The 26,799-nt window shown below is 45.8% G+C and overlaps 1 protein-coding gene across 4 annotated transcripts in view; it reads right to left on the reverse strand.

The window, feature by feature from the left end:
- Nucleotides 1-26,799, reverse strand: part of PLEKHA2 (pleckstrin homology domain containing A2) — a 70,959-nt gene that overhangs the window by 23,108 nt on the left and 21,052 nt on the right. For 3 of the 4 annotated variants that reach the window (XM_058720627.1, XM_058720626.1, XM_058720625.1), the window contains 3 exons: nucleotides 20,081-20,244; nucleotides 6,304-6,360; nucleotides 573-621 (listed from right to left, as the gene is read on the reverse strand). In XM_058720627.1, the coding sequence (XP_058576610.1) occupies nucleotides 573-621; nucleotides 6,304-6,360; nucleotides 20,081-20,221 (247 nt within the window). In that variant the 5' untranslated portion in view covers nucleotides 20,222-20,244. Of the gene's footprint in view, nucleotides 1-572; nucleotides 622-6,303; nucleotides 6,361-6,572; nucleotides 6,669-20,080; nucleotides 20,245-26,799 lie in introns of all 4 variants that reach the window. The other variant, XM_058720628.1, reaches the window with a different exon arrangement.

Below are 26,799 nucleotides of genomic sequence, written 5' to 3' on the forward strand. Positions count from 1 at the left end.
CTTCATGGAGCTTGCAAAACCACCCTAGATAAAAACAGAAGCTACTTATTAGTATCTGCTTATAGAACTTTGTACAGTACTGAGAACATAGTAGGAGCCAAATAAATACTGATGATTTAATTAATGACTAGAGGCAGCCACCGAGCAATGCCCTCTCTGCTTCCTGTGTCACTCCCAACTCTTCACTCATCTGGCAACACTGAGACACTCGACAGGATACTCTTTTCCATTGTTCCTCCAGCTCCCCCCCAAGTCTCCACCTTTCCTGAGCACACCACTACAGAGTTGGAGATGAGGGTTCCCAGAAACTACCAGTAGATACCTGTACCCTGCCCTGTGGAGTCAGGAAAACAGAAACGTCGCTGCTCCCTGCACCTCTGTCTTATGCTATTAACGGTGTTCACAGGGAAACCAAAGAAAGCAGTATCACTTGACACCTAGCAACATCGCGGTGACCGAAGTCACTCATATACACAGGGCATAAGTCACATGTGATCACAGGACCGTCTCCACACAAAAAGGAAGTTGCTGTAGGAGTGTTCGGAGAACCCATCCTCCAGTTCAGTACTTACCGAAGCAAAACGGAGTTTTTGGTTTCTGCTTTGGTGTAGCTATGCTCACCTAAATCAAATAAAAAACAAAAGAAACAAGAATATATTTCTAACATTGTTGTAAAAGAAAACAGTGTTTTCTTTTCAAATTTTTTTATTGTGAAACTTCTCACACAAAAAAGAAGAGTATATAAAACATACATAAACATTCTGAAGAATAATAATTAAATGGAAACCCTATACTCACGATCCAGATTAAGAAATAGGCCACTATCAATCCTCTTTCTTGGAAGCCTTTTGTGTGCCTCTCCCTGATAGAATCCCACCCCCACCCCTCAGAAATAAGCACTATCTTGATGTCTATATTAATCTTTATCTTTGTAAAAATGCTTTTAGAAACCACTGAGTCCTGACAAAATTCTCTTTGGACCACACAACCTGTACTTGCCCCATTCACACTACAAGATTCCACTCCTCTCGCAACCACCGACCCCCTCCCTAAACAGTTCTCCAAATTAAAGATGGTATTGCTACACACACATAGATTCCAATTAAAGCACACAGAAAGGTCAGGCAGTGTGCATTTGGACATGCTGATCAGTGCCCTTTATATCTACCCTAACTGTTGAATCACAAAAAATAAGAGGGGCCCATGGAATCAGAACATACTTATGTATTTAAAAGAAGACAACAGAAGAAAGTAGAAATATGTTTATAGCTCCTGTTCTTTCATATTGTTTTATCAATCCTACCCCTTTCATGTACACTCCTGACTACATGCAGAGGTAAACCCATGTCACTCTGGTTCAAACCCACTGAACCAATAAAAGAAAACACATCATATTCCATCATATGCCCACAAACATTAGGTGACTACTCTTGTTGTAGGTTGAATAGGAACTGTACCTGGGATTTCTAAGGAGGCACCTTCCCCCCACCCTCAAACCCTAGGTTAGGAACTATTTCCACATTGTCATCATGCCCCTGTGGACACATTCTCTCAGTCCGCTTTCCAAGCAATGGCCTTCTCCTACTTGTATGAGACCTGAAAAAAAATACCTTGCCCTCCAACAAACAAAATGAATATAACATACTCAACATTAATACATCAATCATTAAATGTCTATGTAACATTATATAAACCTCCTCGACATTATATAAACCTCTTTGACAAGTGTTTGCAAGATGTCACATTAAGTCAACTTCGTTCATGTTTCAGTTAAACAGTCAAAGAAATTTCATTACATTCGAAAATAATTAGTAGCTTTGATTTTCTTAGTTCGCAAGAACCCTCCTGGATGGGCAAGATGACTGCTAAAAAATTACAGCCAATCACAAATTAGAGTTACTCAGCCGAATCATTCCAAATATCAGATGACTGAAATCCTTTCGAATATTTTACAGCCAATTATATTTAATGAGGGAGATGGTTATATTCTGATACGTTCACCATCATGTGAGGTGGAGGCCTTAGGCCTAACGAAAGTCTTTAAACAGTCCTGAAACACAAAGATTTAGGCAAAGACGAACACATATATCCTAAGTTCAGTCACAGACCACCCAAATTCAGGCATGTCTTCGCCATTCCCAGAAACCACTCAGCAGAGCTCCACGACATCATAGTTCTTTGCCCCTGTGCTGCCTGGTGTTCCTGGGTTTGAGATCCTGAATTCCATCTGAACCACAGTATGTGCCTTTATCCTGCTTGTGTCTGATGTTCTGATCTGTCAGTGTCTCATTTTCTTGCTCTATCCCTTGGCATCCATGTTCCCCCTGCAGGTCCTTACGCCCAAGGTCCATGCCCAAGGTTCATGCCCTACCCTCCACTCCTATGTAGCTCTGACCATCACAGAACTAACTGCCTGGCCCTCAGAACCCACCCATCTCACGGCTTCTTTGTACTTGAAGCTTTCGGATGGCTTTGTAAAGCTGGGCACTTTGAGACCTTCTGGGGCTTATTTGGAGATACACCTCTTTCTCCCAGAAACTGACTTTTATCACTGACCAGAGAAAGCACCATTGGCAGAGACTTTTCACCAGGTTGGGTGACAGAGAGTCGACTCCGACCACAACTTATCAGCAGCCTATACTGAGAGACTACTACCAATATGCTTATTACAGCAACTGAAACCAAGAGATCATCTGGTTTTTCATTTGTTTTTATTTTTTTTTATTTTTTATTTTTCCAATGTTTTTTATTTATTTTTGGGACAGAGAGAGACAGAGCATGAACGGGGGAGGGGCAGAGAGAGGGAGACACAGAGTCGGAAACAGGCTCCAGGCTCCGAGCCATCAGCCCAGAGCCTGACGCGGGGCTCGAACTCACGGACCGCGAGATCGTGACCTGGCTGAAGTCGGACGCTTAACCGACTGCGCCACCCAGGCGCCCCTTTCATTTGTTTTTATATGTTTATCCAGTTTTCAGTCAGGGGACGTGCGTGATTACATGCATGCACGTCTATAATTTGCCCCATGCCTAACCACGGAAGGAATATCTGGCAAGGCTGCTAGTTCTTTGCTGAATCAGTTCTAGTTCTGCCCTGATAGGCTATTTAGCGAGGGTCACACCCTCAAAATTTCTGATCAGCTTCCCAATTAGCAAAGCCAGACTGCAATTACAAGTCCCCTTCTTACAATCACAGAATGGCAGAAGAGGAAAAGAAATCATGTCTCTAGCTGTGCTGTGTCCTTCGGGGAGAAGGGCCAAGGTACAGGCTTCATTTACTATGGAGAGTTAGCTCTGGCCTCCCCGACATCCTGGGGACTGTGGCAGCAGAATCCCTGCCCCCATGGGACTGTAAGTATAAGCCCTCTGCTCTCCACCCCACCTCATGTTGGTGATCAGACCAGCCTGTGCAGCCTCTTTCGGATGTAGTGAAGGAACAGAGGATCCTGAAAAAGTATGGCGGGCAGCTTAACTATAGTGGGTGTGGCCAAGTGCTACCATCTGCCTGCCCTGAGGTGGCCACAGTTAAGTAGCTGCATGGCGGTGATTGACTGGTGGGTCCTGAATTATGCAAGCAATGAAAGGAGGTCAGGATGTGAGGCGGGGTATGGGCTCGGGTCACCCACAGAGTGACGCAGATAAGGCCACTCTACAGCGCAACAGCCTCTCAGGAACTCGCTCTTATCAGATCAAATACAGACCACAGGAGCAGCAAACTCATCAGTGGCAGGGCACTGTTTAGCCGGCCCCATCCTGTCTGCCCCTGGCCGGAAGTAGAGCTGGGGCCCCTCTGGCAGAAGCAGCAACAGCAGAACACGGTCTTGAAGCTCTGGGGTAGCTCTGCCCCGTGTCCAGGGTGACCCTGCCCCTTCAGGTGACATCAAGAGCAGAGGAAGAAGCAGTCAACTACACAGAATGGTTGGAGGGGTTCTAGGTAGGGGCGTCCGGACCAGCTTCAGGGGGTCAATGAGCCCTGAAATCACAGGCAAAACCGGGGTGTGTACACACAGACATACTTTACCTGGAAAAGGAGTTCACACTCTTCATGCAACTCTTAGAAGGATCCGTGACCACGACTCCCACCCCCCAACAACAAGAAGAACCACAGTGTTCTAGGGAGGTCTTCCTTATAGCTAGCTGAGGGCAAGGCCCTGACAAAGCGGGACACAAGCTGGGAGTGGGATGCTGGTGCTGGCTATATACAAGAGAAGAGCCATCCAGCAAAGTGGGAAGGTGATGGCACCAAGGCCACCTTCAGACATTTTCTAGTTTGCCCAAAACCTGGTTCTACTGCCATTGGTGCCCTGGACATCAGGTCAAGAACATTCATCTCTGTTGGCCTTTCTGAAGGAACTCCTCTTCCCAACACTAGCCCTCAAGAAAGAACTATGGAAGAGCACGCAGCATCCCCCCCCACCAACCCCCGCACAGAGACCACACACACACCACAAGCCAGGTCAACACTGTGGTTAAATGCTTTACTCTAGGGGTTGGGGGGCAGGGGTGCTACCTAGGGGTTAACAAGAAATACGCTGGAAGGCTAAATTTGATGCCAGCACCACAGCTCAATGTTTTTCTGGGAAAACCCCTGCTTTCTGGCACTGGGTCAGGCAGGAGTTAAAGGCTCCTCTCAGCTCCATGTAACCTGACCCTGTGGCAGCTGTGGGTTTCTGCATAACACCCACCCAGGCCTGCATCTCCCAAGAAGGGCTAAAAGGCATGCCCATCCTTTCTAAATGAGGCAGCCTCCAAAACTGAGAACTCTAAAAGCCCTCATCTGAGCTGCATTTATAAATCATGATTCAGCAGGAGATTGTATTCACTTTTCCCTAATCAAAAAAGAAAAAAAAAAAAATCTCCAAAACCCTTTCAAACAGGAGAGGGTTTGGAATTTCACTAATAATGAGGTTCTCTGCTCCCTCTCTGATTCTGTTCCTCCAAGCCTCCTGGAGAAAGACCTAATGAGCTCACAACAAGACCCGACAGGCAAGGGGAAGGCCCAAACCTCTGGCCAGCCTAGCCCCGGAGGCGGCCACATCTCACACCACAAGGCAAGCACAAATTGCCCACAGCTGTGCTAGCAAAGCTTTGCTTAAAGCCCTGCTCCCTTCCCGCCGCGCCCACCCCCCCCCCCCCCACCAGGTCATTATCTCCTCTCTCTAATCCGCTCAAACCCTGCCCTGCATCTTCTGCCTTTGTGCCCAGCTGTGTCTGCCAGACCCTGCCCGCAGCCCCTGCAGCCGCCTCCACCTCCAAACCCCCGCCGCCCCCCCCCCCCACCGCCAGCTGGGATGGCAGGCTGAACACAAGGGCTCCCAAAGCTCATTATGAAAAGGAGCCAGTGGTCACTCAGATCTGGGTCCCCCTACCGTGTATCAACCCCTGAGGGTGGGAGAATGTGGACAAGGAAGCAGAGATTCCCCAAGAGGCCTGAAGTGAGGGGTGCGTGGGGAAAGCAGGACTTCCGGAACCTTTGTGCTGGCTGGGCGCCACCTGGCTCTTCTCATTGGACAAAGAGTTCCTCTTTCTGGCGAGGCACTAAATCCCCCGGCCTTTTTTATCTCTGCTGCATCACAGGTCAGCATTGGTGCCTGCTCCAGGGAGGGGCCGCTAAAAGAAGCTAAATTCAGCAGCTATGTGTGGGCATCATCAACCAGCCCTCTGCCTCCCCCCCCCTCCCCCGCCGCCCCCTCTCTGCCCTGTCTCTGCTCTGAAGGGGGGCTGATCTCCTACCATCCGCACTAACCGGATGGGGGATGGCCCGTCAGCCCACCTGCCAGACCCTCCAGCAGTCATCTGACTGCTGAATGGTTCCCTGGCACAACTGAGTGTCTTCCCGGGGCTCTCTTAGCCTTCCCTCCAGGAATCCTGTCCAGGTGATTGATAATCCAGCATAGCCCCAACTCTTTCTGAGCCGCTCCTTTAGAACAAGACCCCTGGGGAGAATCTTTTAGAGTCACTAGGAGGTTTCGTAGTTGTTTTTGTGCTCCTTTTTGCCCCAGTTTCTAAAAAAAGTCATGCCCCACTCCTATCCCCACTACCAATACCTCGTTGGCAGGAGCTGGGAGCATCACTGATGTGTCCCAGAAGGAAGAGGCTTCAGGCTCAGCTCCAAGAACCTGTGAGCCACACTCCACCCAGCCCTGGTCAGCAGCAAAGTTCCAAAGGCAAACGTGAGGACAGGGGAGCACTTCACTGCCCACGGAATATCCCCAAATGTTAACGCCAGAAGAACTGGACATTTCTTGTTTAGATACTAAACCTATTTAGAGAACATGAATTCCCAGAGCTCCAGGAGAACATTACCTTCGAGATGTAGGTCAGCTGCAAAGATCCAACAGCTCCTGCCCCAATTGCCAGGTTCTGAAAGACAGATGTTTTTCATTTTGAGAAGGATGATGCTACGTGAGGCAGTGGAAACAGCGCTAAGAGACAGAAGACCAAGACTCTAGTCCTGGCTTTGCAACCCTGAGCAAGCCACTTACCCACATTCTTGAGCTCACTTTCCTCTCTAAAACAGTGATAATTCTTGCCATGTATATGTATACACTAATGTTATCCTTGGCCTTACTTACCACAGAGGGCTGTGTTCTAGGACAGTGGTGAAAAGTGTGAGCTCCACCATTTGACAGTGAATACGTTCCTGAACCACTAAGCCTCCACTTTCTTTTCTGTAAAAATAGAGATGATAATAGTACCTACCTCATAAGGCAGCCATACGGATGACCTAATACATTTAAGGGCACTTGGAATTGTCCCTGGTACATAAATGACTCTCAACAAGTGTTAGCCATTATATTTTTTCTTTCCTGACTGCTCTGATCTCCGTGGTGGCTTGGTCCTGTTTCATGCCACTCTAAGTTCTTTTTGTAATAAACACAGTGCAGATTCATACAATACAGAAATTAGAAAATACAGCTGTTCGGTTTATTTTACAGGAGCATTACGAGTACCAACTGGAATGATGTCTGTAGACCATAAAACACTAAGTAAATGTTCTATTTTTTTTTTAATTTTTTTTTAACATTTATTTATTTTTGAGACAGAGAGCATGAACGGGGGAGGGGAGTAAATGTTCTATTAAAACAGCAAGAAACTCACAAGCACCTTGTCGGGCAATATTCTATCTTGGCACAATCTCTTTGGCTTTCTAATTTCTCCACTGTTAGAAATGAAATAATGATGACACAGGGATGGTAGCATATCAAAGAAATGACCGAGGTTAGAAATCACAGCTATGGAGTTTCTAATTTATAACGTGGAAAATTCACTCCCCCATGGACCTGAGACCCTGTCCACAGCTCCTGGTGACCTCTTAAACTGTTGCATAAGCCTCAAAGAATAACCCTGAAGTCCCCATTACCTGGGGTTATCTCAAAGCAATAAACAGAGATGAATCTTGGATAATGAGAATTTAGTGAATTTCCTAAAGGGTTAGCAGTGAAATGACCAGTCATTCCAGAAGACTGCCCTTAAGAAGTATCTTACATGGCAGGGAAGAGTCCTTCTAGGCCCAATTAACTAAATTAACACACATCACTTGAAGCAAATGCAAGATATGAAATTTTCTATTCAGGAAAAAAGGGATGGGGATAATACCACAGTGAAAGGATTCTCAGAGCCCTTAAATTTTAGAGTAAGAAATTCAGAAAGGATATTCCCCCTCTCCCTTTTACAAATGAGGCTATAAATCTAAAATGCTGCCTTGTGAGTCTCCAGATTAGCATTTCAAATATGGATGATCTGATTTACACATTTTTTTCAAATACACAGTGACAGCATTTTGTTTACTTTTAAGGAAACCTCTATTGGATAAAGAGAGATAGGTCCTGTGCCCCTAAATCAGAGTCCAAAAAGGAGCCACAGGACTCCAAAAGGCCGGTGAGCAACTGATACTGCCCCAAGGAGACCGTGAGTCACTCTGGATGGACACATGGAGCCACGGGCCTCTGCTGGACACAGAGCACCTGGCCCACTCCCAGCCCCCATTTGGCATTGGAGGAAAGTGAGGGGATTTGTGAGTGAGGGGATTTGTTCCACTTCACATAAATGCTCAGATCTCCTGACTTCAACCCAATGCCCTAGAAGCAAGCAGCACGATAAAATTTTAAAAGCTCGAGTGGTTGGAATTCTGGCTGTGACATTATCGCCCTATGACTGCAGGCAAGTTTCTGTACCTATAAAATGGAGACGACAAACCCTGTTTCATAGGCTCATTGTGAGAACAGCATGAAAATGCAGAGGGAGAGCCCAGCACACGGCAGCTCCTCTCCGCGACCCACAAGGCTAATTACAAGATACACATGCCAAGTCTCAGAGCTGGTCTTGCACAACTCCCTCTCCTCACCCCAAACCACAGCCCGAAGGCCTCCAGAGGTATCTGGAATTATGAGAGATGAAGTGAGATCTGGGGAACCATTTGGGCACTAACCCACATGTAATGACAGATATGAGCCGATCAGATTTCAACTACTTCATCCCCCCCACCCTCTCCATTGCTCCCCCCTCTGCCCCCTGCCTCCTTCAGCTCTCCCGCTGCAGAAATACACAGCAGCCGTTCTCCAGGCCCAGCTACCTGAGGGCAGGGGTGTCTTCACCACCTTCACCCACAGCCTACCCCTCAGTCTGCTCCCAGGCTCACATGCACCTCCACCATGAGAAGCCAGGAAAATATGATGAGTGTCTGTAAATGCAGTTTCCCCCCATCTTCCTCCCCACCCAGGGGAAAATGAATGACAGGAGTAAACAGCCCCAAGATCACCGAGCCTTGATCCAGAGGGATGGCTCCGTGTCCACTCCAATTACTGGACCTAGGAGATTAATGGTGACAGCTCACTGCCAGGGTGGCAGCCCCAGGCAGACACTTCCTGGTCAAGGAAGAATGTGCCAACATGCCTGAGCTGAGGACCTCAGGCAGCCAGCTGTCAGGCCAGGGATGCCAGGAAACAGCACCTGGGGAGGGGCAGGGCGTCAGAGCCTATGCAAGCTGCCTCTCCAGGCCACAAACTGTCTCTTTCAGGGAAAAGACAAGAGGACGCTGACTGCAGTCTGTCCCTCTCTTAATTCACGTACACCAATCCTTCTCCAACTTTGGTGCACATCAGAATCTCCTAGGGAGCTCGCCTGAAAAGGCCCGGGCTCAGGCCTCACCCAAAAAACACTGAATCAGAGTCAAGTGGAATGTGGTCAGAACATGCACATTTTTTAAATGTTCCCAAGTGATCCCTACACAGGCCCAAGTTTGAGAACAACTGGTCTACATGACAAAATCTAGCCTTTGATTCTGTATTGGAGTGTATTTTTCTGTGAGTTTAAGTCTCTTCTTACTAGATTTTAAGCACATTGAGGACATGAGTGGAATCGTATTCCTCTACAGAGCAGACTCCTCAACTTAAAACAAACAAACAAACAAACACCATTTACATGGTGGACAAGTTCCCAAACCAGTCCATAAAAGCCTGCTATACTCAGAGTGCCAAAGGCCTCCCATCCACCACTGGCGAATGACGTTTCTCTGGAATGACTTGTTCATGTTTTGAACTTGGCTGTCACTGAGTTTCCATTTCCCATGACCTTGGGTAGGGTTCCAGAGGGACAACAATAAGGGGCAGGGGGCATAAAAGGATTGAGTCCCAGCTACAAGAAGGTCAAGGGCTTGAGGAGAAGGACGAGAAGCATCGAGATGAGAGCATCTAAGCAGATGCGGAATGGAGACAGGCTGATGGGAAGACTACTATGTGAATCACCTGGGGATGGATATATATATATATACACATATATATATTTGTGGGGGTTTTTTTATTGATTTTGAGAGAGAGAGAGAGAGAGAGAGAGACGCAGAGGAGACAGGGAGAGAGAATCCCAAGCAGGCTCCATGCTGTCAACACAGTGTCCAAAGTGAGACTCGATCCCATGAACCGTGAGATCATGACCTGAGACAAAAGTCAAGAGTTGAACGCTCAACAGACTGATCCACCCAGGTGCCCCAACCTGGGGATGTTTTTAAACAAACTAATACCCATGCCTCATCCTCAGTTTTGGCTGATCTGGGGTAGGGCCCAGGCACCTGTATGTTTCTCAAGCTCCCCACTGATTCCACGGTGCTGCCTGTTTTGAGGACCAATGCTGCACACACTGGCTGGTCCTGCTGACTGTGCGCTGGCAATGTAGCAGCTGGTGAGAGAAAGTCACGCCCAGTGGCAGTGTACAGGGTGACCGTGGCTGCTGCACCAGCAGTAAACAGGGAGGAAGGGAAAGGCGGGGCGGTGGGCAGGGAGACAGAAAGGGGATTCCAGTGCCACATGAGGCTGTCAGCAATTGTGTGTGAGGATGTCTGTTAAGTCAGGAGCATTCTAAATTTTCTGGAACAATGTAGGGCACAGGACAGGTTCCCATTAAATGGTGGACAGTTTTTGTTTTAAGTTTATTTATTTATTGAGAGAGAGAGAGAGACAGCAGGGGTGGGGCAGAGAGAGAGACAGAGAGAGAGAATCCCAAGCAGGTTCTTTGCCATCAGCACAGAGCCCGATATGGGGCTCAAACCCATGAACCACGAGATCATGACCTGAGCTGAAATCAAGGGTTGGCTGCTTAACCAACTGAGCCATGCAGGCGCTCCGAATGACTGACAAGTTTTTATGACGATACTGCCAACACCTTGCTTTTTGCTCAAGTGTTCTGCCACCAAGGACCTCAAAGAAGCTCCCACTTCCCATGAGTGAAAAGCGTAGAGTTTATTCTTTTCCATTACCAAGGAAGGAGCAGACATGCCCACACAGAGATGTGACACACCTCCTATAGTAAGCCTGTTTTCCAGAAGCAACATTATTTCTGTTGAAATAGAAAATTTTTACCCGTGTGTCTCCTGCTGCCTTTCCCATCTTCTAATGAGAGTAACAGGGAACACAGAAATGACCAACTATAGAGTCATAAACTCACAGCACAACAACACTAAGGTTCTGGTGATCCCTCATCATTCACCATATGAGTCCTCTAAGGCTCAAGGTGGGGAAATGACTTCCTCAACAAGCAGATAAAGGCAGAGCTTGTAATTCCCAACATCAATCCGATACTCTGGCAAAGCACAACTGGAGGAAGAAAAAAGGAAGCTGATGCATATGTAGAGTCTATTATGCACCAGGCCTGTCGCTAGGTACTCCTATGCATTGCTTCATCCTAGCAATCCCATTTTACAGATGAAGATACTAAGGACTGAGCAGGTGAAGCAACTTGTTCAAGGTCACACATGCACTGAGTAGTCAGGCCAGTACACAAACCCAACCCTTTCTGATTCTCCAATCTCATGCTCTTTCCTTTGTACCTTGCCACCTCCCGTGAGACAATCCTTCAAATGTACAAGGACCTGCTCATTATCTGAGAGTTGATTATCAATGAAAGGTAAATACAAGAGCAGGACCAGCAGGGTTACACCAAAAGAGGCCCTATATAGTTACCCAAGCTGGGCAGGGCAGGAACTGGTCAAACTGGCTCTTGGCTGCCAAACTCCGAAAGACTGGGGATTCAGAGTAGAAAGGGGGAAAGAGAGAGGCTAGCCATCTTACCTTCTCTCATATCCCTCAGTGGTGCCTAGCAGAACACATTAGGTGGTCAAAAACAGCTTGCTAGTTAACTAGTGGGAGAAGGAGGAAGGGAATGTATGTGGAAATCCCACAACTAGGCCCTGAGCCACCATGGCTGCCCATGGGCTGAAACCACAACTCAAACCACCAGAAGCCAAGGCCAGACACAGACTTTCAGAAAAGAAAGACTTGCCTAGGAAGAGCCATGTGATGGGAACAGAGGGGAAAGCATAATTCCCTCTGCCCCACATTCCACAGCCCTCACCCTAGAATAAGAATAACCAAAAGGAAAGTAACCAAGCTATTCCCAGGGATTAGGTGATCCAGACAGTGGCTTGACCTGTTGCTCTGGTGTCAAATACATCTCCTCCCCTCCACTCTGCAGCTCCACTTCCTGATAACTAACTTGAGGAAGAGTGAAATGTCCATGGCTATTCTCCTCATTCTATAGTTCAAAATACACATTTAATCTTTGCCTTCCAGAAAAGTCAACTCTGTATCATAAATTGCTGTGTTGGTATAATGCTTGCATTCTATTATCTGGATGCCTCTTTTTCACTGACACACATCAGCACCGTCTTCAGCCAGTGGCTGGACTTTATGATTTGTAAGTCTCCTGCCACCACATTCCCAGCCCCTTTATTTCCCTCCCCCAAATCCTGGTGATAGTGACCAAAAGACATGCACCAAGGCCCTGGTTGTAGATAATCCCCTGGACACATTCTGATTCCAAGACTCCAACTACTGGCCACAAAAATGGTTCTAAAACTAAAACCTTAAACTCAATAAGCCAACCCCCTTCAGGGTGCCTGGATAGTTCAGTCGGTTGAGGGTCCAACTCTTGATTTCGGCTCAGGTCATGATCTCATGTTTCAATGGGTTCAAGCCCCATATTGGGCTCTGCACTGACAGTGTGGAGCCTGCTTGTGATTCACTCTTCCCCCCACCCTCTCTACGTCTCCTGTGCTTGCTCTCTCTCTCTCAAATAAATAAAAACTTTAAAAAAATTTTTTAATTAAAAATAAAAAAAAAAAAGTAAGCCAACACCTTGACCCCTGTGCTCAAGGCAGCCCCCTCCACACATGCCTCAAATTCAAGAGTCATTTCCCCTCCAGCCTCGAACTGGCCCCGTACCCCACTGCCCCGCATCTGCCCGCGGATCCACACTCTCTCCCAGTCAGCCTGGTCCTAAACCTCCGAATGCTCTCCTTCACCCTTCTGTCAGTCACCAAGCCTGTCATTTTCTTCCTTCACAGGGCCTCTGGATCTGTCCCTTCCTCCCTATTCACCTTGCACCACCACCACTGACATTCCAGGAAACCCTAGAAAAATGTCTCACTGTGAACAAGTAACATCTCGGTGACACTTTAGAGTTTATGCAAGCACTTTCACAAAAATTATTTAATCTTTACAGCAACTATGTCAGAGGGAGATATAATTAATATCATTACCCCTACTTTACAGAGGAGGACAGGAGACTCAAAAACGATCGGTGTTTCCCTAATTAAGGTATACCTCAAAGTGTTCTGTGCTCAGCTGATGTGAACTAAGAAAACGGGCTCGGAAGCAAAACCTAATAGGCAGCTCCCTCCCAAATATACAATTGCCCGCTTTGCCTTAAAGGCATTATTTGAATAAAAACAATAATAAAATGCCATTCTTTTGTATATAGTTTTATAAATACACAAACATAGATGTATATGATAGATATATTCAAACAAATATTGAAGACTGAAATCTAAAAGCAAAACATTAACAACAATATAACCAAAGACAAATTTTAAGAAAACTTAGAACAGTTTCTTCACGGCTTCACATGGGTAAAACCTCAGCTACATCTCTCAGCTTTCCTCTCTTTTAGTTGCTTGAACTTTAATAACAAGTAGGGCTAACTATTAACACAATTTTCCCCAAGTGCCTCTTGGTTTTCACTTCTTTTTAATTTAGACAAAGTACCATCTTGTTATAAAGAAGAGGAGGATTGTTTTTTAAAAAACCGCATGATTATACTCTAGTATTTTATGTTCATTCTCCAAAAGTCCATGCATAATTTTAATTCTAAAAACATTAATTAAATAGTAATGTTCCCTTAACAGAATTTGCATTTGGGTGAAAGTACAGATCTGTTGCTTGCAATCTTTTGGAATTTTTTTTCCCCAAAGGAATTCTGCATCCTTACTCTAACACAGTATGGACAAAAGCATGCCAGAAATTCTACTTAGCCCGTTAAATCATTTGTCTACGTGGAAAATTAATACACATACCAATAACACAAAACCCATGAATGAAAAACACTTGGCTCAAACAACTGCTGAAGATCTGAAAATTATCATGATGCTTGTTTATACAGAGAGTAACTCTGGATAGACACACAAGAAACTGGTCATGTGGGCTGCCTCTGGCTAGGGAAAGACGTGGCTGGCACAGAGGACTGGAAGGGAGTAACCTGTCACTATATGTGAGCTGTCCTACATTTTGAATTTTGTACCATATGCATATGCATTGGCTATTTTTTTTAAGTTCTCTTACCGGTTCTTGGCATTTTGACAGGGTAAAGCATGTGATGCAAAGATCTTTTAAATATTGTTGGATTTTAGCCAAATTTTGCTCAAGGAGGTTTCTGACAGAAAACACAATTTTAAAAAGTAGCAATTTTCACCTAGCCTTTAAGACAACACTATTGTCGGGGCGCCCAAGTGCTCAGCCAGTTAAGCATCTAACTTCAGATCATGATCCCACAGTTGGTGAGTTTGAGCCCCGCATTGGGCGCTCTGTGTCAGCATAGAGCCCACCTCAGGTCCTCTGTACCCACCTCTCTCTGCCCCTACCCCACTCATTCTCCCTCTCTCTCTCTCTCTCTCAAAAATAAACATTAAAAAAAGAGACAACATTATTGCTCATTTATATGTTCTACATATTCCTACCACTGTTCTGTATTCTACTAATATATCCAAAAACCCAAAATAGTCAAATAACCATCTTTTTTGTCAACACAGGTGAAACTGTTTGCCACTTTCAATGGAAAGAACCTATTAAAAGTTCTTTCAAAAAAAAAAAAAAAAAAAAAAAAAGCAAAGGGCTTTCATTGCACCCCAGAGTTACCAGGAGAGATAACAATCTTTCTGAAGGTTATAATGATCCATAATTCATATCACGGCCTTTGCAAAGTAAAAGCATCTGAGTATTTTTCTGTCAACAGAGAGAAAATACACTTCGCAGAGTACATTTGACAAGAACAACCATCTAGTACAACAGTATTTTCATGCTTCTGTAATTACGTCTTGCAATTACTTAGGCAAGTGGGCATCATGAGGGTGGAACATAAGCGTTGCTGTGCAACTAAAATATAGTTAGTCACTCTGTAGGTCACTGTAATAAAGTAAAGCAGCCCAATTAAGGTATTTCCTCTCCTCTCTCATGATAGAGACCAACATTAAATTAAAATACACGCTCTCGTTCCATAATATCATGGTGACGTTTCAGGGAGATCCAGCCAATGTTTGTTTCTGTTCAAAAATTATTTGTGTACTTAATATTATCAGCATATCAATTTTTAAAAGCATTAGCCAAATCTGTGGCCATAACCAATAATATTGAAACTTTCTATTTATAGGGGTGCTTTTTAGCAAATGGGTTTCATCCCATATCGGTCTGGTGTCACCACTGCCTGTATTAAAAACTTTACCACATTGAATCCAAATTCTATCGGACATCTGGGGCTGTACTGGGCCCATGCATGCTGACGCCTAGCGTACCCCTGCCATTCATCCCGTGAGCAGACACAGCTGATGTGCACACAATGGCCGGCACCTGCAGCTCTGTTTCCAAGGGCAGCCTTCAGGCCTCTGGAGCTGTTTTGCCCACACTGGTAGAGCCAAAACCAGTGACTGTCCAGTGGGGCATGCGAAAGCCCATGTCTCTCGGAGAACTCTGAGGCCTAACCTACAGCGAGCCCCCCTGCAGCATCAGGCTGAGGCCTACCCTTTGCCAACTTCTTGGAAGATCTTTGTCTGGCTTCCTCTGCTTCCCTGTCCTGCTTCCCAGCTCTCTTGACAGCTTCCAGAAGAACATTTCCTTAAGAAAGAGCTTGGCACAAATCCTTGTCTTGGTGCCTGACTCCTGGTCTTGGGGTCTCACTCTAACCAGGTGAGCTCACCTTCCTCCTTGGGACAGCCTCTGTCCCCAAATGACTGCTGTTTCCCTCACATAGAATACCTTCCTCTTCCTCTTTGGCTCTGCTTAGGATAGAGTGCATAACAATCAAATGAGAGGGGTGCCTGGGTGGCTCAGTCAGCTAAGCGTCCAACTTCAGCTCAGGTCATGATCTCACGGTTCCTGAGTTTGAGGCTCACTGCTGTCAGCCTGTCAGTGCACAGCCCGCTTCACATCCCTTGTCCCTTCTCCCTCCCCCACTTGCACTCTCCCAAAAATAAATAAATATTGAAAAAAAACCCTATCAAATGAAATAGCGTAAGTGAAAACACTTCAAAACCTATAAAATGCCCTGCAAATGGGAATCACTTGTGGTAATAATTCATCTCACCCATCCTTCCATATCTGGATCTAGCACCACCCCCCTCCACGAAGGTGGGGGTCCCACTCTCCCTGCCACATTTTTTTTTAATCGTCCACCTCCTCACCGACAGTGTAAGCTCCATGAAGGAAAAGATGCGGTCTGTGCACTGCTGGAGCCTCAGCATCCACAGTGGCGTATGGTGCACAGGGTGTGTTTAGCAAACCTGTGTTAAGTTGCGTTGCTAAACTCCAGTAGCTCACTCTACTCTTCGCCCTTCAGGAAACGAAGGGCTGACAGCCATGTTAGAGATCATCTAGAGTACCTACAGCCCAGTGAGCACAGATACCTCACCTAACGTACAAAACCACTCAGTGGCAGAGCCAGAATCTGATCCTTCATCTCGCCTCCCAGATCTGAGAACTTTCCATGTGAGACTCCACCTTGAGGCCCTACACCTTCCCTGGATGGGCAGACACACCAGAAAACTGCACCCCCTTCCCCTTCAGCCAACCTACTGGCATCTGGGCCATTCAACTCAACACTGTGCCATCTTGTTATAAAGCTGCGCTGAGATTTTTAGCGCCACAGTCGTGTGTGATGTTTTCATCTCTCCAGCTAAACCTGAAGCTTCCCGGTGGCAAAGACTTCACTGAATTCAGCTCCCACCTCGTCTCCAGGACCTTGCACAGGGCTGAGCACAGACATCAGTGGGAGGAAGCGGATGCAGGTGAAGAAAGCAGGCACTGGAGCATCTATACCTGGCTCCAACTCCAGCTCTACATTTTAACACCTGTGTGACTCTGAACAAAGTTGCCAAACTTCCTGCTCCTCGTCCAGAGTGATGACGGTCCCTGAGTCCCAGGATTATTAGGAGAACGTAATGAGATAATGTATGTAAAACATTTCACGCTCGGTAAGCATAAGCAGCAGGTAACAGTAATAGTAGCAGCAGCAGTAGGAAAAACAGGCTCCATAACCACCAACTACCAAGCGGCTTCAACAGGCAAAGATCAGAGACATGGGCTGAAAGAATCCCCTGCTTACTAGTGCCTATTAACTAAGATACCTTATCAGGCGTCTCTTTTGCCCTATAAAAATAAGATAGTGAGTGACCGAACGCAGTTCCATGTCTCTCTCCTCAGGGGCAGAGCACCCCCTCCACCCACCCTCTCCGTTTGCTCCTGGGGATCATCTCCAATCCACCCTTCTCCTGACTTCCAGCACTCTGCTTTGTCCGCCTCTGCAGAGTTTCCACTCAATTTAGGCCCAAGGGAAGCCCAACCCCAGGAGAGCAGTGTTGGGCACTCTGCATTTCACAAAGGCCTCCCTTTGGACAGACTCTTCACTTGGCCCTCTTTGGTCTGTTCATCCATTCATTGAGCACACACCTTTATTGAATGCTGGACACTATGGATCAAAACCTAAGCCAGATGAGCTCCCTACCCTAGAGGACCTCCCAGCCCTGAGCGTCCTCTGGCTTCTCTTTCTTAATCAGAGACTGCCTCTAAAGCTTTCCTTCCTCCTAAGCAACACTACGATGATGGTCTCATTATCAGCAATAAAGGCAGAAGAACTGGAGTCAGACTGCCAGGGCTGGAATCTTGGCTCTGAAACTCTTCACTATGTAGCCATGGGCAAATTCTTCCCCTCTCTGCCTCACCCACCTCACCTTTACAGTAAGGACAATAATACCTATCAATTAGACTTGTCAGAATAAAATGAAAACCCCATGAAGTCTTTAGAACAGTTCTTGCCACACAGTAATAAATGTTCACTAATACTATTTTACAACTTATAAAAATATCCACTCTCAAATCTAGAATGGCTATTTGGCCATTAACACAATGATGAGCTAAGTCAACAGCTGAAGGAGGAAAATGTTCTAAACTATTGTTCTGAACTATGTCAACAGCAAGACTCTGCTTTTTTAGGCATATGCCAGGCCAGCTGAAATCTCTGCTTCCAGGGAAACTGTAAAGACTCCCCAGCAGTGACCACAAGTTCTATTTGGTAACTCAAACTCAAAGAAGGCTCTAGCACAAAGTGCAGCCGAGAGCTCAGTCAGCAGGGAAGTGCAAGAGGCTGCCCTTGGCAGATGAGGGCTCACCCCAGAGGTCTTAGTAAGGCGGCCCAGGGCAGAGCATTCAGGGTTAGTGTGGGTTCTGGAACCAAGGAACGGTAAAATCAGTGGGCAGTACAGAGCAAGGGAAATCCTGACAACTGACAATATTTGAAATCTGAGACGGTAACAATGTGGCCTTGAGTGATCTGTCACTGACAGCAAGGCTCTCAGTCTGTGGTCCAGGATATGAAGGAGGATCCAGGTCTCAGGGGTGGTAGCTGGCAACAGTTAAGTCAGGATTCCCCAAGCAAATGAATCTGCATTAAGAACAGTCTTAGCAGGAAGCATGGCGGTAAGCAGGTAAGTCAGGATAAAAATACTTTTGAATTACCTTAGCTAATATGATAGGTGAGTCAGAGAAGGTACACAGAAGGAGAAAAAGAGAAAGGGAATGATAAAACCCAGAGACCATGAGTCACCCTTAGCTCACCCCTGGCACGCCAGGGGCCAAGTCGACCAGCAACAAAGATTTGATCCCAAGCTCCTCCAACAATGCCACTTCCTTTTGCAGTGGCTCTGTTGACCCAGCTAGGGGCACCTGTACAGAACAAAGGCAAGGAAAATGATAGAGTAGGGCCAGAAGGCAAACCTAAGACAAAAACACTATAAGAGGCAAGCATTCCAGGCTAAGTCAAGGATGTAAGTGTTCATAGGGTTCATTCTGCACACTCAGCATTTTCAATGAAAGTGATCAACAGAAGGTTATCAGGAATGAGAGGTGACACACGGGGCACAGTTCTATTTAGGGGTTAAGTTTTTTCTGGAGGAGGTGACTAGCAGCAGCTAACCAGAGTATGTTTTCTATATCTATAGCATGTTCTCTCGCCATCAAATCCAGAGGGCAAATGCCAAAGGCCTCTAGAGGGTTAGTCCCTGGATAATAACCTAGAGATTCACAGTAATCTTTTTCCACTGCACATCTTAAAGCACATATCCATCCCCGAACATTCAGACTTTCCCCTTCCCAAGTCTTTGAACCAGAGCCAGATCTCAGCCCCACACTCCTCCCTGCCACAACATGGCTGTGACCCATGAACTTGACATTCAGGGGCCATGCCAATCTTTGGGGACTCATTCCACCAAACTTCCATTGCTCCAGGGAAATGGGAAGGAAAGACCCAACAGCACTCATAGCACCAGAAATAAAAAGACTTGAGACTTTTTCTCATACCACTGACAACACCAGGGCTCCCAAGCCCAGCAATTAAAAGTAGGGGACCCTATCTTTGTGTCTCACTGCCACAAAATGCTAGGCAGGTCACCTAAGTCTGGCCATGTCCTTGATGAAGTCAATTCCAATGTCTGAGACTCAGTTTCTCATCTGTTACCATCAAGAAGCAAAACTAGGTGACCACCAAGGTTACCTCCCACCCAGGATTCCACAACTCCCTGATGCAAGAGACCAAAGAAGTCCAACGTTTGTTGAGCTCAGGGAACCAGGCCACACTCCCTGCCAGGGAGGGGCCCCAGACTGGAAGAGCAGGAGTGGCCATGAGGCCACAGCCACAACAAGGGAAGTGAAAGAAAGCAAGCCATGCCTTGGAGCCTGAAACAAGCCGGGCTGGCCTCTGCTGAACTTCTGAAGTTTTAAATTCCTGAGCGTAAGAAAAGATACCAGATCCCCAGGATCAGGACAAATGAGCTTCTTCTTCCTCAAACTAGTATCTGGGATGGCTGTGTATGTGTGTGTGCGTGTGTGTGTGTGTGTGTGTGTGTGTGTGTGTGTGTGTGTTGTAGGGAGTTTCACTCCTTACTGACCACCACTGTGATGCTGCCCACAAGAGATGAAGTGCTTGGAGCTAATCCCATGCGTATTCCTCCCAGGCAGTGACAGGCAGCCAGCCACCTTCCCATGCAGCCTCTCACCTGGGGGTTATCCATGTACCAGAGAAGGCAGTTGGCCTGGGTGTCCAGAATAAAGTACCTCCGCAGAAACTTGCCGCTGTTCTCATTCTCCTCGATGTCCAGAAACCCACAGATTCGGTTCTGTCGATCCACATAAGGCATTCCTGGGCTCTGCTCACATCACCCTGCATGGCAGGAAGAAGGGAGGTGCTGATGAGGAGGGTGAAGGGTGCCCTGCCTCAGGACCTGGAGGACCTTCACTCTGACTTGACTCACCTCTGTAAGAAGGTAGGCTTCTACATATCAGCCCCTTTCCCCAGAGCAAATGTTCCACCCCAACCAGATCCTGGAAACCTCTATCAATTCTGTTCCATAAGCAGCCATCAAAATTCATTAACATGTACTCAACTAAGTGTCCTGAGGGCCCACTGTGTGCCGAGCAGAGTCTTATGCAACTTTACACATAAAAAGAGGATATAAGCCTAGACTTTGGGTCAGGGGCCTGGGTTCAAATTCCAGTTTTAGCTACTTATGAATTGTGTGACTACAAACTATTTAATCTTTCTGCACCTCAGTTTCTGCACCTGTAAAATGGGGATAATAGTGGTACCTACACCTCATAAGATTTTGGTGAGAATTAAGTGCCCCGTGCACATCAAGCATTTTACGAACACTAGGCATTATGATGACCCTTTACAAAGGCCTTGTAAAGTAGGTCATAACCCAATTTTATACACAATGAAACTCAGAAAGGATTTAAGCTCCAATTCAAATACCTGCATAAAACTTTGCCAGGAACGCAGCCACAAAGAGCAAACCCTCCAGCTCCAGGAAAGTACTAAGGAATTAAATCTGAGGGGCTCATGGGGCCTTGTGGCAGGGCCACATCCCTCAGCCCTAGCTTCACTTACTTCACTCTGCTGTTCCCCAAAGGCCACTTATGACTGAAAGAATGAGGAATCAGAAGAAGGCTCCAACCAATGAACACGGTCACAGATTCCAACAAGGCCTCTGATGATGGGAGACAAGCTTTGCCTTCAAGCCAGACTCCCTTCTCCTCATGATTTCCTTCTGACTCTCCAAAGAGCCAAACAAAAGGGCAGGAGCTCTCTTCTCCTCCCCAAAGAGGATGAGCACCTTCCAACAAGCAGCTACACCCAACCCGGATGCACAGGTGGAACACAAGAGCCAGAAAACGCCATGTGACATTCTGACTTTCAAGAACAAACACCACCCACCACTGGGTCCCGCTTGGCTCTGACAAGCAAACCTCACTATGACCCAAGCCCACCAGGGCCCTAAGCAAAGTGGTGAGCTCGCTGGCTTACGGCCATGCCTGCACCACAACACTGGGTCAGCAAGTAAGTCACCAAGATGCTGCACCCATAGTGGTGCAGGCCCAGGGTAGGCCAGTCCCACATTCCCACAAGATCAGGCTCATTTGAAGGGTAGCTACTGGCAGTGTGGTCTGCTCTCCCTCCCACCCCCACAGGGGGCCCTGCAGTGTGGAGAGGCTGCCCCAAGAAGAAAGTGCCTCCCCCCTCCCCCGACACACACAAGGACACCAATGAACAGTAAATCCTTGATTGCGGGTTAAGATCAGCCCAGATTCCCAATGGGGACAGATGACAGGGGACCCAACGGCCACTTGATGGGTAATGATGGGGGACAAAAGAGTACAGAGGCAGAGAAACAAGACAAAGATGAAGCAGCACAGCTAAAAGGGAAGAAAAGGAGAAGTAAAACGGAAGGTGAGAAGATAAAAAGTGGAAAGACAGGGTTTTAAAAGATGGTGCAGGAGAAGGAAGTACAGCAGAAGTGGAGGAAGTGGAAACAGCATTACGTCCGTCACAGGTGCCTGCAGCCAGACCCCTGCTTCCTGGCGCTTTCCCGAGCTGAGCGTCCACCCTGGCTCCCGTTTCACAGTGGGGCGAGCATGATGAGGTCAGGAAAGGGGAAGAGATGGGCTTGAGCCAAGAGTCAGGAACAAGCACCATAGGAGGAATTTCAAGTCTTCTAGCAAACGCTGAGTTAAAGACGGGAGGCGGTGTTGGTTGGGAAGGAACACACCCCTGAGACAGGATGCAGTTCCCCACCCCCCAGAGAATCGGGAAAATTGGAGTCCCACGCAGAAAGGCTAGGATGACCCAGGCATCCCAAGCATAGTCCCATGCACAGCTCCTTGAGGGAGCTCACCCAACCCTCAGGAAAACTCGGTAAATTCCCTTGGTGGCAGCCTAGCCACAGAGATAGAATTTCCAGGGGAGGTCAGGACTATTGCCACTCCTGGAACATCTCTAAGAGAAAGCTTATAAACTGCAGTGGGATAACCAAGCCGACTGTCTCTAGCCCCAGTTGGTAAGCACAGCATCCAACTTCATGCTGGCTTTCAAATGTTCCCTTTTCAGCCTACAGGATTCATCAGTGCCAGTCTTTTTGTCAGGTCACAGGCTAGGGAAGGCACTCTTTCTACAATCCTCCAACAGTCTACTTTTGTTGAGGGGCTTCCAATTGACATGATCCATGAGTGGGAGAGGATCCTCATGTGCCAAAAGAAGGATAACAAAAAGGATTCTGGTTATGTCTCCTGGCTATGGTTTTATCGCCAGAAAAAAAAGCTGCTCAGATGTCCTGGGAAGCAGCTGAGTCATGGAGCTCATCGAGAGTGTGGGTGGTGAGGAGAAAGGATGGGCTGCAGGAGAAGCAAGCATCATGTGTAAACGTTGTTATGACTAGCCGACCCACACAGAGGCAACACACTCACAAGATGGCGCACCAGACACAAACCTGAGGTCCTAACCCCCAGTCCTCTGTCAGTTCATTCTGACCCCATTTGTGAATCCTTTGTCAGAACAGCAGCTAAGGTTTGGTACAGGGAGTCTGCAGCTCCCAAACCCCCAATCCCCTCTCCCTACTCTTCAACCTGCCACCACCATCTTGCAAGTCCCCTTGGCTCCTCCTCTTTTTCCTGGAAAGCCCCCCCCCCCAGTAGAGTGATCTCAGCCACCCCAAGCGCAGCCCCAACAAGTGGGCACTGAGGGGAGAAACGGAAGTGCTACTAATTGATTCATGAGGGGAGAAAAACACCTTGATGCACATGTACACACAGTCACCCCAAATTCCCCTAAGACCAAGGCAAAGCTTTGTAATGTTCTCTCTCACAACATTTCTCCAATTATATGGTTTTAGCCCATTTTGTGACTCTCTAAAATCACTTGCTATCTTAAATTTCATTTGAATCCAAATTCTCTGGTGTAAACCTACGGGTGGGGGTAGTTTTAGAGGGTGCTTTATCCCAGTAGTTACCCCCAACCCATGTCCTGGGCCCCACACCCTGACAATGACTCTCTCCCCACCTCCTGGGACAACATGCCAAATGTTCTTGCTGGGGTGCAGCACCAGATACCCCTGCCCCGGACTAGCCCTAGTAGCATAATGAAGCCTTTGCTCTAGTAGCATAATGAAACCTAGTACCTTCTGAGCCTCCACAACACAATGGTGACAAAAAGTACAGAATATTTGTAGAGGAAGGGACCTCAATTCCACTCCACTCAGTAGCCTCTTTCCAAAGCACGTCAAACCTCCCTAGAATTTTCCAAATTTTGGTGCAAAACTCAGAGCATAACAATGCTGGAATTTAAAAAAATTCACTCTGGCCAACCATTTTCACTTTTGCAAGCTTTTTCATGCCCCTATCCGCATAATTGGCCTTTTAAAATTTTTAAATTATATCATAAACATGTTCCATGTTGCTACATAGTCTTTATAACAATTGCCTTTAATGGTTGCATAACATTACTGAACTGCATTTACTATAATTTACTTAACCATTTCTCTAGGATCAGACAGATTATACTCAATTTTTGATTATATAAATAATGTTAAAATTCTTATTTTCATGCTTTCTTTCTCCTCTTACATGGAAACAGCATACATAATTTCCAAGCAATAATACGACTAGGTCATAGGTAATGATCTTTTAAAATTCTAGAGACCTATTACAAAGTTACTTCCTAAAAATATTTTCTGTTTACATCACAGTCAGCAATATATCGTTACCATCTCTAGAATCGTATATACATTGGATGTTCTCATTTTAAACTGTTGCTAGTTTTAAATATATAATGATGCCTAGTGAGGCTGAACATTTTTTTCACGTTTGCTTCCTGCTTCATCTTCCTTCCTAGACTTTGTTAAATGCAAATCAAAATTATGTACACATACAATAGTGTGTTCTCTCTGTCTCTCTCACACTCACACACACACACACACACACACACACACACACACACAATCAAACCAAGTCAAAACATGCCCTCCCATAATCCAAATAACTGAATAATGCATTTTAATGAAAAGTAAAATAGAAAAGAGGCTGGGGTGCCTGGTTGGCTCAGTCGGTTAAGCATCAGACTCTTGATTTTGTCTCAGGTCATGATCTCACAGTTCATGAGTTCAAGCCCTGCATCAGGCTCAGCGCTGACAGTGCAGAGCCTGCTTGGGATTCTCACTCTACCTCTCTCTCTGCCCTTCCCCCACCCAAAGTAAATAAATGTTTTTTCTAAAAAAAGAGGAAAATGTTATATGATCCAGATTTCTTCAATATACAAGTTCCTAAGTATGCACTGCACTTGAAAATATGTTAAATATTTAATTTGTGGTAAAAGTGAGACTGAGCAAAAAGTGAACTGCATGGAGTTACCCATTGATCAGCAACAGAAGATGAGTTAATGTCAAATAAATCAAGATTGCTGGCCAACGTTTGCAGTTGACCAAATGAAGCTCATTAGAAGATTCAAGTGCCTTCTACCTTTAGATGAGGTGAAGGGCACTGGGAGATATCTGTCTAAAATATCTCCTTGACTGACCATTTCAATGTCTTACTTTCCATTACTGGAGAATGTTTAATCCAAGAATAAAACTGTCCCCTATGAATTGAGGCAACTGACATATTTATCAGGCTGATTAAAATAAGAGACAGCTGTGACCAACACCCTAAGGAAAAAGAACACACACCAATGGGAGACAGAAGCACTAGCGGGTTAAGAATGTAAAGAGAAGATTGCTGCTGGAAACAAATGTCATCTACTTGAAAAGATTTCTTAGGGCTCTTACACACCCAGGACAAGAGCATGAACTTTTGGGGAAGGCCATTTGGCAATATATAACAAAAGAGCTAAATATGTTCAAAGCCTTTGACCCAGTGATTCTACTTCTAGGACTGGATCCAAATAAATAAAGATGCAAATAAAGATTAAAATTTGGGGGCACCTGGTGGCTCAGTCAGTTAAGTGTCTGGCTTTGGCTCAGGTCATGATCTCATGGTTCATGAGTTCGAGCCCCTTGTTGGGCTCTGTGCTGACAGCTCAGAGCCTGGAGGCTGCTTTGGATTCTGTGTCTCCCTCTCTCTCTGCACCCCCCACCCCGCTCACTCTGTCTCTCAAAAATAAACATTTTTTTAAAATTTTTAAATAAAAAAATAAACATTAAAAAAAGATTAAAAGATTTTAAATGACAGCTGTAATAGAATTTCTAATAACAACAAGTTGAAAATGCCCTGAATGTCCCAATGATTAGGGGATAATTAAATTAGGGGACATTCACATAAGGAAATGTTACAGAATCATTAAAAAAAACTATGTTTCCAAAGAATTTTAAATAAATCAGGGAGAAACTCATTATACCATAAATTTTTTAAATATATAATATGACTTAGAATATCATCTCGGGTTTGAGTTTCATGAGTTTCATGAGTTTGAGTCCCACGCTATCAGGACACAGCCTGCTTGAGATTCTCCCTCTCTCTCTCTGCACCTCCCCTGCTCACACTCTCTCTGTCTCTCTCAAACTAAATAAATAAACTTGGGGGAAAAAAAGAATATGATCTCGATCCCCTAAATATTATTTTTGTATTTCTATATTTGGATAGAAAAAGACTGACATATAGACATCAAAATATTGGCAGTTCTTATCTATGGCTTATGGGTGAATTTTATTTACTTCTGTGTATTTTCCAAATCTTCCAAATATTCTACAGGGAATGTGTGCTCCCCTTTATTCAGCAGGTGGGAAAGCTATTTAACTGCACACACACCCTGACCCGAGTGTATACATTTTGAAGCTGAGAATAAATTTGTCAAGTCTCCAGATTCCACAAACAAAACCTTGCCTCAATTATAGCTTTCTTGGGACCTTTTGGTGTTTCAAAGTCTTTTTTTTTTTTTTTAAAGTAAGCTCTACACCCAACATGGGGCTTAAACTCATGACTCTGAGATCAACAGTCACACCAACCAAGCCATCCAGGTGCCCCAAAGTATTAAATCTCATAAAGCACTATGCATCACAATTGCCCAAGAGCCAGGTACCTACCCAGAGGGCTTTGGCACTCTCCAAACTAGCTGGGTTTGGGTTTCTTACCTACTATTGTAACATCCTCTTAGAGAGGCTCATTCTTTCCCCTGCAGGTTTGGTTCCTTACTCTCTGGTCTCCATAAGAGAAGCCCCTGTCCTTAAGGCCAACTCAGTATTCACACCCACATGAATAACTATATTCCTCTACTGCTATAGCACCTAAGCCACACCATGCCCAGTGCTCTGGGAAAATGAAGAAGGAACCCTGACAAAGACCCCTAGTGGAATTTTCCTTCTTGAAACTTAGAAGACAGGGCTGACATTTTTTAAATAAATGGCTAAACAGATGAATGAAGAGATGGATAAATAGATTTATGTTTAAAAGAAAA

This window comes from Neofelis nebulosa, chromosome 3 (genome assembly GCF_028018385.1).
Source record: "Neofelis nebulosa isolate mNeoNeb1 chromosome 3, mNeoNeb1.pri, whole genome shotgun sequence".
NCBI classification, from domain to species: Eukaryota; Metazoa; Chordata; class Mammalia; order Carnivora; family Felidae; genus Neofelis; species Neofelis nebulosa.